Source organism: Balaenoptera borealis (assembly GCF_965194805.1).
Source record: "Balaenoptera borealis genome assembly, chromosome: 11".
In the NCBI taxonomy this organism is placed as follows: Eukaryota; Metazoa; Chordata; class Mammalia; order Artiodactyla; family Balaenopteridae; genus Balaenoptera; species Balaenoptera borealis.
The window spans coordinates 24676570-24691247 of NC_138868.1; the positions used below are offsets into that span (position 1 = coordinate 24676570).

A 14678-nucleotide genomic window follows, 5' to 3' on the forward strand; every position below is an offset into this window, starting at 1 on the left:
AACAGCAAAATATTTTCCTTTAATTTTTTTATATATACTCCCAGAGAATTCCTATTACTCTTTAAAGTTGTTAGGATAATAGAATTCATTGGAAAATGTCCACTTAATTACAGAATGAGCATTTTCTTATTTTAATATTGGTATCATAAATTTACATGAAAAGTCAAGGACATATATATCCCTCAATGTTGATGTCAAAACAATTTTATAGATTTCCCCTATATGCTGTAGTGCTTCCCTAGATTGTAACACAGGGCACTCATCTTATATTGGGATCGGTTGTAAAATTCAAATCAAGTGATATTAACTCAAACTCTCCTAGCCAAATAAACTGTGACCAACCCAGAGATGTAATCAGAAAGTGCTTTTTTTTAATGTAGCCAAAAGCAACATCATCTTGATCTTAAGGTTTTATTTGGTTAATGCTTTTTTTTAATTGGGAGAGAAAATAATACACCATCTCCTAAATTATAACCTCATACACCCCCTTCTTGGTTTATCGTCTTGAACCATTTGCGTTCATTTACCCCAGTTCTTTCACTCCAGCAAGTCTTTAACCTCACCCAGACTTCCAGTCCCTTGATCTTACCATCTGTCATTGTCCATGACTCCTTTCCTATCCTTGCTTCCTTCCTTATGAAGCATAGATGATGGCCCAGCATTTTCACCACTTCATTGGAAACATCCTAACCTCCTTGTATCTTACCCCCCCCCCATCATACTCACCTGGCAAAACCCACAGTCCTTGTGAGCCAGTTACTTGGCACCTGTACCAAAGCAGCAAGACCTGATGGGAAAAAGTACACAACTATGTTGACTGACCTCACTTCAGATTTATGACCACACCTCTCAGGTGGGCACTCCATGCTGCCAAACAAACCTACTACACTTCCCTAGTAAGTTCGTTTTCCCTACCTGGTGGCCATTTCTCCTCACAGCTCTATTTATCTGACATCAAATACCCAATCTTCCTTCCCCCATCACTTCTCAGATGATAACCTCCTCATACTTTCAGAGATAAGTAGATTCATTCCCAAGAACTAACAAATCTTCCCATTTGACGTTTCCATCAACCTTCCTGCCTTCAGCCTTCTTTGCCTCTTTCCTTCTACCGAATTCTAAGTTTGTTCTTCCACTTACGCCTTGGATCCAATGTCCGCTGACCTTCTCAAGGGCTTTGCTTTCTGCAAAGATCCCCACATTTATCCCATTGCTTTCTTGTGTTGTTAATTTTTTACCCTCTTCCACTGGTATAAAAACATGCTGTAATACCTTTCACCTTAAAATACACACACAAACCTTGCCTTCAACCACCCTTCAGCTAACTCCAGCACCTTTAGAGCAAAGCTTTTTGAAATAGTTACCTGCTTTTCTGTCAACTTCTGTTCTCTCCCTTGCTCACTGACCCACTCCGATCCAGCCGCATCAAGGCCACTGAAACTGCTTTACCAAGAATAAGAAATCCCCTGCATCCTCATCCTTTTGAATTCTTCCTTTGCTTTCTTTGCTCTAAGCGAAACCTGTCTCTCCCCTGGGGATACAATTTCCCCTGAAGCTCTCAGTGGCGGTTGTTTTCACTTCCTCTCTTACCCCTGGCTGTGGGGTGAGTGAATTCCGTGGACACTAAATGTCTTTCCCCTCCTCCTTGTTCCATTGTACTCAGCAAACCGTCAGTCACAGGTGATTCCAGCTCTCTTCTGACTCCAAACCCACAACTGTGTGCCTTAATATGGCTGAAGGGAAACACAACCACATCAAGGTCAAGTGGGCCTTCAATGCTGCTTGTGAATTTTACTTTGTTACCCTGGTTTCTTCATTCCCCTCCTCCCCTTGACAACTGTTTCTCTCTTCAGACTTCAAACACCTCCCTGCATATTCCCTCTTGGCTGATGACCTTGACTGCTATTTCACTGAAAAAAATAGAAACCACCAAGAAAGAACTTGCTTCCTCCTCTGCCTGCATATACTCTGGTGAAGAACTGTCCATGACTCCCACTGAGGCCAGCCTCTCCCCTTAAGCAGTAGATCTCCTCCCAATTCCAAAAACAATTCCCAGTTTCCTGATGTCTTCCCCACCTTAACTCCATCCTTCCAGTCGCCCAGGCAGATAATCTTAGCATCCTGCTTGGCGGTTTCTTTCACAGGCTACATCCAGCTAATCAGCAAATCCCATCAGCTTTAACATTGAGACTAGTCTCTAAGCCAGTGGTCCCCAACGTTTTTGGCACCAGGACCGGTTTTGTGGAAGACAATTTTTCCACGGACGGGGGGCGGCAGGAGGTCGTTGTGTGGGGGATGGTTCAGGCCGCTGTAATGCGAGCGATGGGGAGCGGCAGATGACGCTTCCATTGCTCGCCCCCCGCTCACCTCCTGCTGCGTGGCCCAGTTCCTAACAGGCTGCGGACCGGTACCGGGGTCCACGACCCAGGGCCTGGGGACCCCTGCTCTAAACTTCTCACTGCATTCACTTACCACCTGGCCCAAGGCCCACCATTTCTCACCTAAATTATAGCAATTGCCTCTTAACTAATTTCCCTGCTTCGGCCTTTGCTCCCCACCCTCATCCCTGGTCCCAACAGTGTCTGCTCAACACAGTAGCCTGCATGGCGCTCCTCTGCTCAAAACCCAGGCTTCCCGTCTCACAGTGAAGGCTCCGATCCCCTCTCGCCTCATTCGGTCACCCTCCTCCTCATCTACTCTGCTGCAGCCACTCCGGCCTCCTCCTGAGTCTTCACAACTTTCCAGGCACTTTCACACGTGTTCTTCCCTCTTTAAACCTCTTCCTCCAGATGCCTGCCTCGCTCATTCCCTCTGCTCGTCCAGGACTTCACAGATCACCTCTGTGCTGCCTTCCCTGATTACTCTATTTTATTTTATTATTTTATTATTTATTTTTTTCAATGCTCCGTAGCTTCGGTTGTCTTTGCCCTTGCTGGGCCCTCTTCCTGGGATGCTCTTCCCATGTGTGGCTCCATGGCTATCTTCTAAAGGTCTTGCTTGTGTGAATTATATCCTCCTCTGACTGCCAGCGACTGACAACGAGGAGGGCTTGCCCTCCCAGCACTATAGGCAAGATTCCATTTGCTAAGTTTGAATCTTTCAAGTAGGGCCCCAGTAAGGATCCTTCCCCACTCCATACACGCTGCCCGCTCCCCCCCACCCCGGTGTCCTTCAAGTCAATTGAAGGAGACTGAGTGCCGTTCAGAAGCAAAGGGAAGCTTCCTTCCTTGATGTAACAATGGACAGGTGCAAGACCCCAGTCCAGAGCCTGATTGGGCTTATTTGACATTGCAGCCCCACTCTCCATACCCAGAGCGCTCGCCTCTGCTTGCGTTTCCTGTAAAGGGCTCAGAATCAACTAGCATACTATAATTTAATTGTTTATCTTTTTCCCCCCTCACTAGAATGTGAATCCCATGAGGACAGGGATTTTCCTCTGTTCTGTTCACAGGTGTATCTCTAGTCCCTTGAGCAGTATCTAGTACGGAGTTGGTACTCAGTAAATATCTATTCAGTGAAAGGCGAAATGAGTGGCCAGTTCTCTGTATTTTATGTGCCTTTACGGTAGCTTTTTGCCAAAATGAGTGGCCAGTTCTCTGTATCTTATGCGCCTTTACGGTAGCTTCACTGGTGATGACTCCCTTCTTGAAACTTTTCTCTAGGCTTCCATGACCCCGAACTCATGCAATTTTCTACTTACCTCATTGGTCACTTCTGTGGTTCTTGAATACTTTTCCTCTGTCAGATGACTAAATGTTGGAGGGCCTCGGGACTCTCTGCCCTTAACTGTGTTCTCCACCTACACTTTTTTCCCAGGAAATCTCATTCAGCACCATAGCTTTAAACATTATCTATGTGCTGATGACTCACAGTGTTTTATCTCTAGCCCAGATGTCTCCCTTACATTCCACACATATCTCTCCACCTCCTACGCCTCACTCCTCACCCGTTGGATGTCTAATAGGCATCTGAAACCTACCTTGGCCCAAAACAGTGCCACTGATTTTTCTTCTGTATGAGCCATTATCCGCCCCCTCTCACCCCCAAACATTTTCTGGATGAGTACGCCAAACCTCTTTGAGACAGACCTCTGTCTTGCTCACTACAACCAAGAAAAATGCCTCACACATTGTAAGCACTCCATAAATATGTGTTTTCTGGGCTCTTGGTGAAGGTTCCTCCACTGGGGAAAAATAGTTTTGGTCACTTCTGCTTAACCTCATTTTCCTCATTCTTAAGATGGAGCTAATGAAAGAGATAAAGTATGTGAAGGGACAAACCGCAGGGCTTGACCCATAGTAGTTACTCAATAAATATTAATTACTTTCCTTTCTATAAGTCCCATTTAATCCTCCTGAGAGGGTTTCAAAGTATTATCCCATTTTTTTAGATGAGGAAATTGAGCTCAGATAGGAATAATAAATATGTAGAATTTAAGAGAAAGGATGTAAACTTACCACAGTGCCTATCATATACTAGAAGTGCATTCAAACTATAAAGTTCCTTTCCTAAACACCCATCACTTAGCTACCCTCGCGGTAATTGTAATGCAAGTAAGTCATTTAAGCTGTGCTGTAGTACAGCCTGTCTCCGACTGTATTTTTTTTTACTACTAGACACACAGAAAAGATGAGCAAAACCTGATTTAGAGGTTGGGGAGACAGGTAGCTGGTGGAAGTCTGTATCTCCTAGTTAGTTTTTGTTGTTGTTAAAGAAGAATATGATCCCTATAATGTGACTGTTAGAAGCTGAGGTCCAAAGGTGATACACATACCGCTCAGGGAGGGCTTATTCTCAGCGTCTGGCACATGCATGTTCAGTGAATATTTGTGGAAGGGAGCAACAGACATTCTTTGCATGCCCTGTGACTGTTTTTCTCTCAATTATCCCCACTTCTTTAAATAAGGAGGGGAAAGGTGGGTTATGAATGAAAGATTAAACTGGTAAGAGATCTAGATCAAACACTTTTATTTCATTAAGTGCAGGACATTCCATTCACTCCCAGATTGAATAAGGAATTAACATTTTAGTCAAGAGTATGTTATTTGTTTCTCAAATGATTTTAGAGCCTTCTGGTCCCACCCAGCTCTCTTTTGTGAGAAGCAACTCAAAATACTATAGTTCCCCAGAGAATGTCCCAAACAATCAGAACAGAACGGTAAAGTCATAACCTTAAGGAGAGTTTCATCTTATATTTCAACTGGCTCAAATACTTCCCTTTTGATGAAGAAAACTGCCATATCTCATCAGCAATTCCAGGCAAGGTAGTCAGATATGGGACTTATAACATCGATATCACTTTTCAAGAAGCAATAAGAATTCTCCCACCACAGTTCTTTAAAACAGGACTACAAGACAAACAGAATTTGGTTTTTATTTCATTGCCCTATAATCTATAATCACTGAGTCATCACATTTCGGATGATAATCACTGAACTAAGTATTCTTCTTTTGTGGTTATAAGTTATAAACTGTGTTCATCTCTTTGTCATAGTTGTCGCTAATCGTGTAATTTTATTGTTTGAAAGTATATTTTTGGAAAATTAAATAAACCTGACTAAAGAAAAAAATACAGTTTTCCTCCATTTATTTTCTTCTTGTTTAAAATTCTATAATTTTTTATTATTGGAATTTTAGAAACCAAAGAATAAGCAAGATGATTAAATATTGCATTAATTAATATTGTATCAACCTCCTCTATGATTGTTCTTGAAACTTTCTGATTTAGAAGTAAAGGTTGTGAATGAATTTCTTCAAGTCATCATAATGGTGCCCAGCCCAGGCCAGGTGTTAATGTAATAATCATAGCAGTCTCTATTTTTTAGGAGCCCAAACACTAAGGTAAGGACCTTTAAATACATTACACCCAATTCTTATAATAGCCCTTCAAGGTATTATTACCCCCATTTAATACATGAGGAAAATTAAATTCAGAGGTTAAACTACCCAAGTAAAAAATTTACCAAATCCACCCAGCAAGCCCTCTGTGCTTTCCCACATCAAATCAGTTTTATCTCATCAATACGATACTAATTGCTCTTATGGGTGTAAAGAGAGTTTTCCTCTTTAAGCATATGTGGCTTCTGAGATAGGCATTAGCGACTTAGGAAAAGAAGCTTCTCTGGCTTTACTGACCTAATAGTTCCCAAAATTTCTTTGGGGACCATTTATTAATCATGCATTCGGTTTCCATTTATTATTCAACTGTATGATTAACTTTTACCCTTTAAAATATAAAGTATTCTCTTCCTTCTATTATTTTACTTATAATTTTACTAAGTACCTTTTATTTTCATGCTTGATATTATTTTTTATTGCAATTAGAGCCACATCTTTGAAAACGAAACCAAGAAATTGGTTTGTTTTTTGTTTGTATTGGTATACAGTGGAGCTTTATCTTAGGTTTGAAGGTTAATGAGTAAAGTGAAAATCTCCAATAGTCAAAATTACCTTTAAAAATCCTTTAAATCACCCATATAATCCTATACGTATAATTTGTGAATTTAACCTAGTTTCTTTCATTCTTTCAATAGTACGTGTTTATCGATGGCCCTCAATCCTACTTGTTTCCTTTCTTAAGGATATTGATCAAGCCATCACCAAACATTTATCTACTACTTGAACACTGTGTCTTAAAACTACTCACAAATGTTTCCACTGGTTTCACAAATGTTCATTCTTGGTTTCACGTTTCATTGCATCCATCACTTTTAATATAAGTAAAGAAAAAGGGGGATTGCCCTGGTGTATGACCCCTTTAAGTCAACTTTATGATTCAATACCACTGTAATTGGAACTCACTGGCTAGCTAAGATCCGTTCCCTTCCCTTATGCATGCTTTCCAATTAATAAACTTTTCTTTCCCATGCTCTAAATACAAAAATCTTACACTCATTTAGGCTTATATTATTTTATAAAAACTGGGTGAAAACCAAAATACCATATCCCAAGGAAATAACAGCATATTAGGGTAGCAAGTACTCTCTTGAAGCAGGCAGTTGTGTTGGTGTCAAATGTAAGGTTCCCAGTCGAAGCACTGATGACCATCTGTGAGCTTAAAAGTTTGATATAAATGATCTAAAAGATGCCACAAGAATATGCCATGGACAAGAGAATGGAATACACATCCCCAGGGCACTGAATGTTCCTGCCCAAATGGGAAATCATTACCCCTCAAATGTTATTGTTGCAAACCTAGGATAGTAAGTAGATGTGAAGAGATATTGAATGAATGACTCTGGGCCTCCCAGCAATATTAAAGCAGATGGGAATTAGGAGTAAGATAAAGTGTCTGCCTCACCTCCTCCTAATTCCACAGAGAAAGAATTGAGCCTGGGAAGAATGAATGTCATGTTAGCTTTTATATTATGGACATAGTTGGTCACGGTGGTTAATGGAGTAGGACTGGGAAAGTCTTAAATCCCTGTCTGGAACAGAATTGAAAGGGAGAGTTATAAATAAACAAATCAGTATTATATTTCATTGCAAAGGAAGAGGTTGGGAAGAACAGGATTATAAAATCTTGTGAGGCAATAAATTTTATCTAATATTTCTTTATTAAATGCCTAATTTTTATGTCTTCCCATTAGCAAACTATGAATCACTTTATTCATTAATAACAATTGCATAAAATCTTATAGTCTAGCAAACACTTTCACTCTTCTAGTTATCTCAACAATCCTGTGATTTCAGTGTTATCACCATTTGCCAAAGAATACAAGTTTCTGGCAAACCAACGTCATGTCTTGTGGATTTCCATATCCTTGAGCCCACACGTAGTAAGGTGATCAAAAATGTTTGTTTCTTGAAGAATTCCCCCTGTTACAAATGAAAACATAAGTTCCAAACAGTTAACTTGTCCAAGCCCTGTGAGTGGTAGAGGTGGGAATTTGTCCTAGGCCTTTGACTCTAAATTCTGTGACATTTGCCCAACCTGGATGAACAAATATCTCTCAGCAAATGTAGATATATGCATTTGATTCCTAAATTTTTTAATTGTTCAAGATAATGTACATAGGGACATTTTCAGATTGACTTATCTGTTTTCTTTTTTTTTAACCTTTTTTTAATTGAATAGTTATTTACAACGTTGTGTTAGTTTCAGGTGTATAGCACAGTGATTCATCTATACATATATAGGATATCATTAAAAAAGCAATTATTTCCCTATCTCCCTCTACAATTCTTAAGAATGAACTTGTACAAGTTGATGAACCTGTATATTTCTGCCCTTTCCATTTTCTTCTAATAGTTCTTCATGGGTATGAGGATCCTGATAACCTCTGTCTCATGTAACCTAGAAATGTGTTCATTCTGTTTTAAATTCCAGCCTCTAAGGATTTGCACCTAAGTGACACTCTCCAATGACACTTTCAAAGCCATTCATTTTACAGGATGTCAGGTAGAATTCTGCCCTTTCAATTCCCTTGTTTTTAGCAATTTTGTATTTAATTTAATTGCATGGCATCTCTAACTAGTGAGTGATCTTATCACAAAATGGAATGAATAAACTCATTTCAATCTATATTCATCAATGTCATACCAGCAATCACATGTGCTTTTTTTTTTTTCTTTTCAAATTAGTGTTTTTATTTTCTTTAGATAAATACCCAGAAGTGAAATTCCTGAAACATGGCAGTTCTAGTTTTAATTTTTTGAGGAAGTGTCATACTTTTTCCCATAGTGGCTGCACCGATTTACAGTCCTACCAACAGTGCACTTGGGTCCTCTTTTCTCCACATCCTAACAGATGTGAGGTGATAGCTCACTGTGGTTTTGATTTGCATTCCTTGATGATTAGTGATCTTGAGAATCTTTTCATGTACCTGTTCATCATCTGTATATCTTCTTTGATAAAATGTCTATTCAGATCTTCTGCTCATTTTTTAATTGGATTGTTTGTTTGTTTTTTGCTATTAAGCTGTATGAGTAATTTATATATTTTGGATATTAACCCCTTGTAAGATATATGATTTGCAAATACCTTTCTCCCATTCAGTAGATTGCCTTTCACTTTGTTGATGATCAAAGGCATATTTCTAAGGCAAACACAAAGTCATCTTTTAAAATAATGCCTAAAATTACTTGCAGTTAGGTATCTGTGATAATATGTATCAAATCTGGCCCATCACCTGTCTTTGTAAATAAAGTTTTGTTGGAATGCAGCATCACATGTGCTTTTTATAGACAGTCTCTGAAAAAAACTTCTTTCCTCCATTTTCCTAAATTTCAGAACCTATTGTAATTTTCTCCTTTACCTCTTTTTATCCAGAAAGCAATATTGAATTCTTACTTCCAGTGATTTCCCTTCCCAGCCAAGAATTCCTATTAAAACCTTGCTGTGTTATGTGAGGGATAATACTTTTCCCCCAGGTAACTTCATAAGAATTACCATTTAGCATTTACAGTGATTCTGACTCACCAAACTTACAAATAAGTGTGATTTTAAGCCAGGTCTTAACTACCTCTAGCTGTTAATCTTCAATCATGCCGTGCCATTCACATATTCTTGAGGCATTTTTCCTATTTACTTAAGAAAAAAATCACCACCTATAGTTTCAATATGAAATAAAAACTTTACCTTAAACCAAATCCACAATATATTAAAGTATCTATTATCACTTGTAATCTTTCTTAATGCTTTCACACCCTAGGACTGAGGTTTTCCTACTGCTTTTCCTTTCCTTCAATTCCTCCTGCCCATCCTTCTTAACAAGGGAGATTTTATTCTTTATTACCTTTTTTTCCCCTCTTGCTTTTTTCTTGTTTCTCTTCCTTTTTATTCTTTGAACATATGTCTTTTATTTTGTTCTTTTAATCTTCTGTCCTGGCTTATACTTTCTCTCCTGACATCTATGTGTTAGCATTCTTAATATTTTTACATTGACCTTGAGAAGAATCACTTAACTTTCTTCCATATCTTGGCTGACATTTACTAAGGATCTTTTGACTCCTAATTTCAGCTGCTCTTCTTTTATACTCAGTACTTCTTCAGTACTCAAGTATTGGCACTCATGGAGTGGTAAGCTGTTGCTTGAACTGTCTGCCCATTTCCCTTCATTCATTGGACCCACTTCCACATCCTGGCCATCTCATTAAGTTTTGGAATGACTGTCAATCACAATACCCTGCCTGCCCTCTGGCTGCAAGCTTCAGCACATGACCCAGGCCTGGCCAATCATGGGGCACCATACCCCTGCCCACAGGGAGGGTTCCAATTATGAGGTTCCTGGTTCAAGGAATGCTGCCAGGGTCCACCTTCCCTACCACATGGAGGAAAGGTGTATTTGGTTGAAGAGAATGAAACCAACACACAAAGGGAAGCATTAAAAGCAGATATAGAAATAGAAAGTTCTAATGAAGAACTGTCTACTGAAATAGTGAGTTTCAGTGCCTCATTTCAGTCATGCCTTTGGATTCACCTCAGCCTTCAAGTCAGAAGGGATGAACAAATTTGCTTTTTATTTTTTTAACTTAAGTTACTTTGAGATGAGTTCTTTCCTAACAGAGTCTTAACTGGTACAATACCTAAGAGTAGATGCTATGCAGTTGTAGGAAATAAAAAGCCTAACTCACATTAATGTGAATGGGACCTGAGTTTTGTATGCACATTACTTCCTACAAAATTGGTAAATAGAGAGATGATATTGGTATATTGGTATATATATGTGTTGGTTGGTACACAGTTTTTTTTCAGCACATTGTTTAAAGCAGTCAGGGTAAGTCCTCACAACTAATGAGAAAGCTTTAGAATTATATGAAAACTTTGGGAGGAAAGCTGAAAATGGACACATGTTCATTCTTTATTGCAAAAAGGGAGGGGGGCTGATTTAGTAGCTTCACAAGCCCTCATTGTTTCCACCTGTTAAGCTATATTTCCAACTGTATAAAACAATGGGTTATTGAAGAAAGCTTCAGACTGGATAAGATTTCTAAATTTGTTGAAAACAGGGTCTTTCAGAAGCAAATGCTCTCTAAGGCCTACCTCTTAAAGGAAGAAGAGCAACTCCATGGAATTGTAAGGAAGTAAATGATTAACAGTGATGCTTGGTGCAAATACTGGAAGAAAGCTAACTGCTAGCATTTTTATTAGTAGTAGTATCGCTTTTATTGGTGTTCTGGTTACATGGTACCATAAGTTTTTAGTGTTCTGCTTCAACCTTGTTGATCCCATATGCCTTATTATATTCAGCACAGCATAGACCATAAATACGGTGTTAGAGCATTTATATTTCATTTATATATACCCACACTCATTCTGAAAAAGATTCAGGACCATATAAAATTTGCATAATAAGATGATTTGGGAGAACAGGGAGGGAAAGGAAGAAATAGAAACACAGGCATTAACATCAAAGGTTAATGTTAAGGCTAAAACAAAATGAATGTTGTAAAACACTGTGTTGTGGATATACTCTTTGGATTTTGTGTAAAATCAGGTGGCAATTCCATAACAAACCAGTTTATTAATATTACCATTCATCTCATACAACCCAAATGGATATGTTGGTTTGGATTGAAAAATAAGAATATAAACTTGGTAGAATTAAATATTTGTACCCATTTGGTTAACTAGGGATGTGGTATATTTTTAGATCCATAAGAACAGGGGTTTTATCTATATTTCACTTTTGGGTCTCCAGGATCCTGGCATATAATAAGTATTCCATAAATATCTGCCAAATGAAAGTATTTTAAAAACAAAACATTTTATTTCCTTAGGTCCTGAATTATTTCTTAATTTATTTTAATTTTTATTTATTTACCGATATTTCAACTCAAGTTCATGTTTGCAATGTACATATACATTTAACATGATAGAAAAATTCAAACTGTACAAAGGACTATCTCCTTAGAGCATTTCCTCTTTCCACTCTGCTCCCCTCGTCACCTATATCCTCTCTTTGGAGGTAACAACTGATACCAATTTCCTGTGCATTCCTCCACAGATAGTCTATGCAAATATAAGAATATATCTACATACAGCTGTATTAGACACAGGGATGCAACACATAGATCCCTTTTCATGGAAGGGTTTGTGGCCCGGACTCCTAGAAGTGCTGTCAGCAGATAGCCTTTAGCTGTCAGCCCCATTCAGAGACTGTCCACCCAAGGCCATGCCCTTCCCAGGGCAGCCCACATCCAATGTCTGAGGCAACAGGAGTATAAAGGCCTGGAAATTTTAGCCTGATGCCGGACATGTCTGAAGGGCAAATTTAATTCCAGAATTCTTTGTCTATGGGGTTAGCTGAGGCCATCAGGCCTGGATTACAGCTTGGCTTCTCCCTTCATTCAACCCTGCTTCTGTCCCCTCTCTACCACAGGTAAGGTTACCAACAGTCCCGGTTTTCCAAGGACTGAGGGAGTTCCTAGGATGCTGGATTTTCAGTGCTAAAATAAAAAACGTCCCAGGAAAACCAGGATGAATTTGTCACCCTAACCACATGTGTTGATCCTGAAGACACCACCTAATAAATATCCTGTACACCAAACTCAGTCTCAGAGTCTGCTTCCCGCAGTACTCAGCCTGTGACAGTTAATAGCAAGGGTGATCTGAGAAAGTAGGTATAAGATAGAGTTTTAGAGCTGAATCTCTTACCACCACGTTGGCATTGCTGACCCCATCGAGTGATAGTTGGAGCAAATAGCCCCTGACACAAGGGGACAGTCCAGTTGTGAACTTTCACCAATGGTAAAGTAGGATTGAATACCAAGGAAGAGAAAACACTAGCACACACGGTATATCAGGCATTTGAAAATTATGGAGCAAATAGTCACCATAACGACAATGGGACTGGGTAGCTACTGTGATTATTGCTTCAGTGAAAGATAACAAAAGGCTGACAGTGATTAATAGGCAATTGAAAGACAACGGTGAAAGCCAGAGGGTTTCTTTGGTAGCCAGGAGACTCTCATCTCCCGCAGTAGCAAAACAAAGCAAGCTGAAGAACAGGTCCAGGTTTTAATTATCAGAGCATCTCAGATTCAAAGAACGTTCAACTCGCAATTAAGGCCAGTCTGCCATAACAAGGTCAAGGTTCTTGTTAGGAAAGAATGGGACCTCGACACATTCAGAGGAGAAATCAGTAGTGATGTCCCTGAAAATCTTTAATTCCCAGATTCCCGGAACGTTCTGAGCCTGAAGAAGTTAACTCTCCTCCCTATTAGGAGCTGGCACTCCTCCCTTGCCTCTCCCCCCTCCAGACAGCATCCCCCAGGATCTGTCCTCACCTCCCCTCCTGGCCACGAGGCGCATAAGTAGGGTTAAGTCACAGAATAACCCAGCCAGTGTTTTTGCTAGGTCAGGTTAGAGAGGAAATGGATGCCCAAGGAGTTGCAACACATAGCTACAGATACTAGCAGGAACCAGGGGAGTTTTGTGGGAATGAATTCCAAGGGTGCTTGACAAAGAAAGCTGGGATGTAAGACTGGTTATGGGAGAGTTGGTTTATTTTGTAGGAGAAGGGGGAATACTCAAGCACTTAACCACTGTTGGACACAGGGTCTGAGGTAACATTGGTAGCTAGAGACCCAAAGTATCATGGCCTCTCTATTACAGTGGGTTCAGAAGAGCCGGTTACAAACAGACTGTTGACCAGGTTCTGGCTGACTGTGGGCCCATTGTATAGTCCAGATGTATAGTTGGAACAGACATAGTTGGGAGATGATACAACCCTCACATTGGATCCTTGGCCTGTGGGGTAAAAACCATCTATCAGAGTAGAGGAGACCAAGTAGAAGCCTTTGAAACTGCTACCTACTCCCATCCTGCTCCCAGCCAAGATATTAAATAAAAAACAAATTCATATCTTCAGAGGGATGACAGAAATTAATGCCACCCTTAAGGATCTAAAGGACATGGTAGAGATCCCCATTTCATCTCCACCTAATTCATCCATTGGGACCCCTACAGAAATCAGTCGTATGTCCTGGAGGATGACAGTAGACTATCACAAACCCAACTGCAGCTGCCATGACAGATATGGCATCTTTGCTAAAGAAGATTAATGTGGCCTCAGATACATGTTATGGAGCCATCAATTTCTATATCAGAAAAGAGGATCACAAACAGTTCGCCTTCATGTGACATAGGCAATAGTTTTCCCCCAGGGCTGTGTTAGCGCTCACTCTCAATATATAGTCCAAAGAGATTTGGACTTTCTGTATATCTCACAGACCATCGTGTTGACCCACTACATTGATGACATTATGCTAAACGAGCCAGGTGAGCAAGAACTAGCTAACTAGCATCTGCTCCAGTGGTGCAAGATAAATCTTATGAAGATTCAGGAGCTTACCACATGAGGAAAAATGCTAAAGGTCCAATGGTCAGAGGCATGCTAGCATATTCCATCCAAAGTGAAAGACAATTTTTTACATCTTATACCTCCCACTAGGAAGAAGGAAGCACAATGCCTCATAGATCTCTTTGGGTTCTGGAGGCAACATATTCCACACTTGGGAATACTGCTCCAGCATATACACTGGTTGTCTTGGAAGGCTGCCAGCTTTGAGTGACACCCAGAGCAGGAAAGAATTCTGCAGCAGCTCCAGCTTGTGGTGGAAGCAGCCCTATTACTTGGGCCATAGGACCCACAGGACCCTATGATATTTGAGAATTCGTGGTGGAAAAAGTTATCATGTGTAGTTTATGGCAAGTCCCAGTGGGAGAATCACTA

The 14678-nt window shown here is 39.9% G+C and overlaps 1 protein-coding gene across 4 annotated transcripts in view; it reads right to left on the reverse strand.

The window, feature by feature from the left end:
* Nucleotides 1-93: 93 nt before the first annotated feature.
* The window catches only part of LOC309606568 (uncharacterized protein), a 49209-nt gene continuing 34624 nt past the window's right edge, over nucleotides 94-14678 (reverse strand). For 2 of the 4 annotated variants that reach the window (XM_082343899.1, XM_082343896.1), the window contains one exon: nucleotides 94-13693. In XM_082343899.1, coding sequence (XP_082200025.1) covers nucleotides 13539-13693 — 155 coding nt within the window. In that variant the 3' untranslated portion in view covers nucleotides 94-13538. The remainder of the gene's footprint in view (nucleotides 13694-14678) is intronic. The other 2 variants (XM_082343898.1, XM_082343894.1) reach the window with 1 other exon arrangement.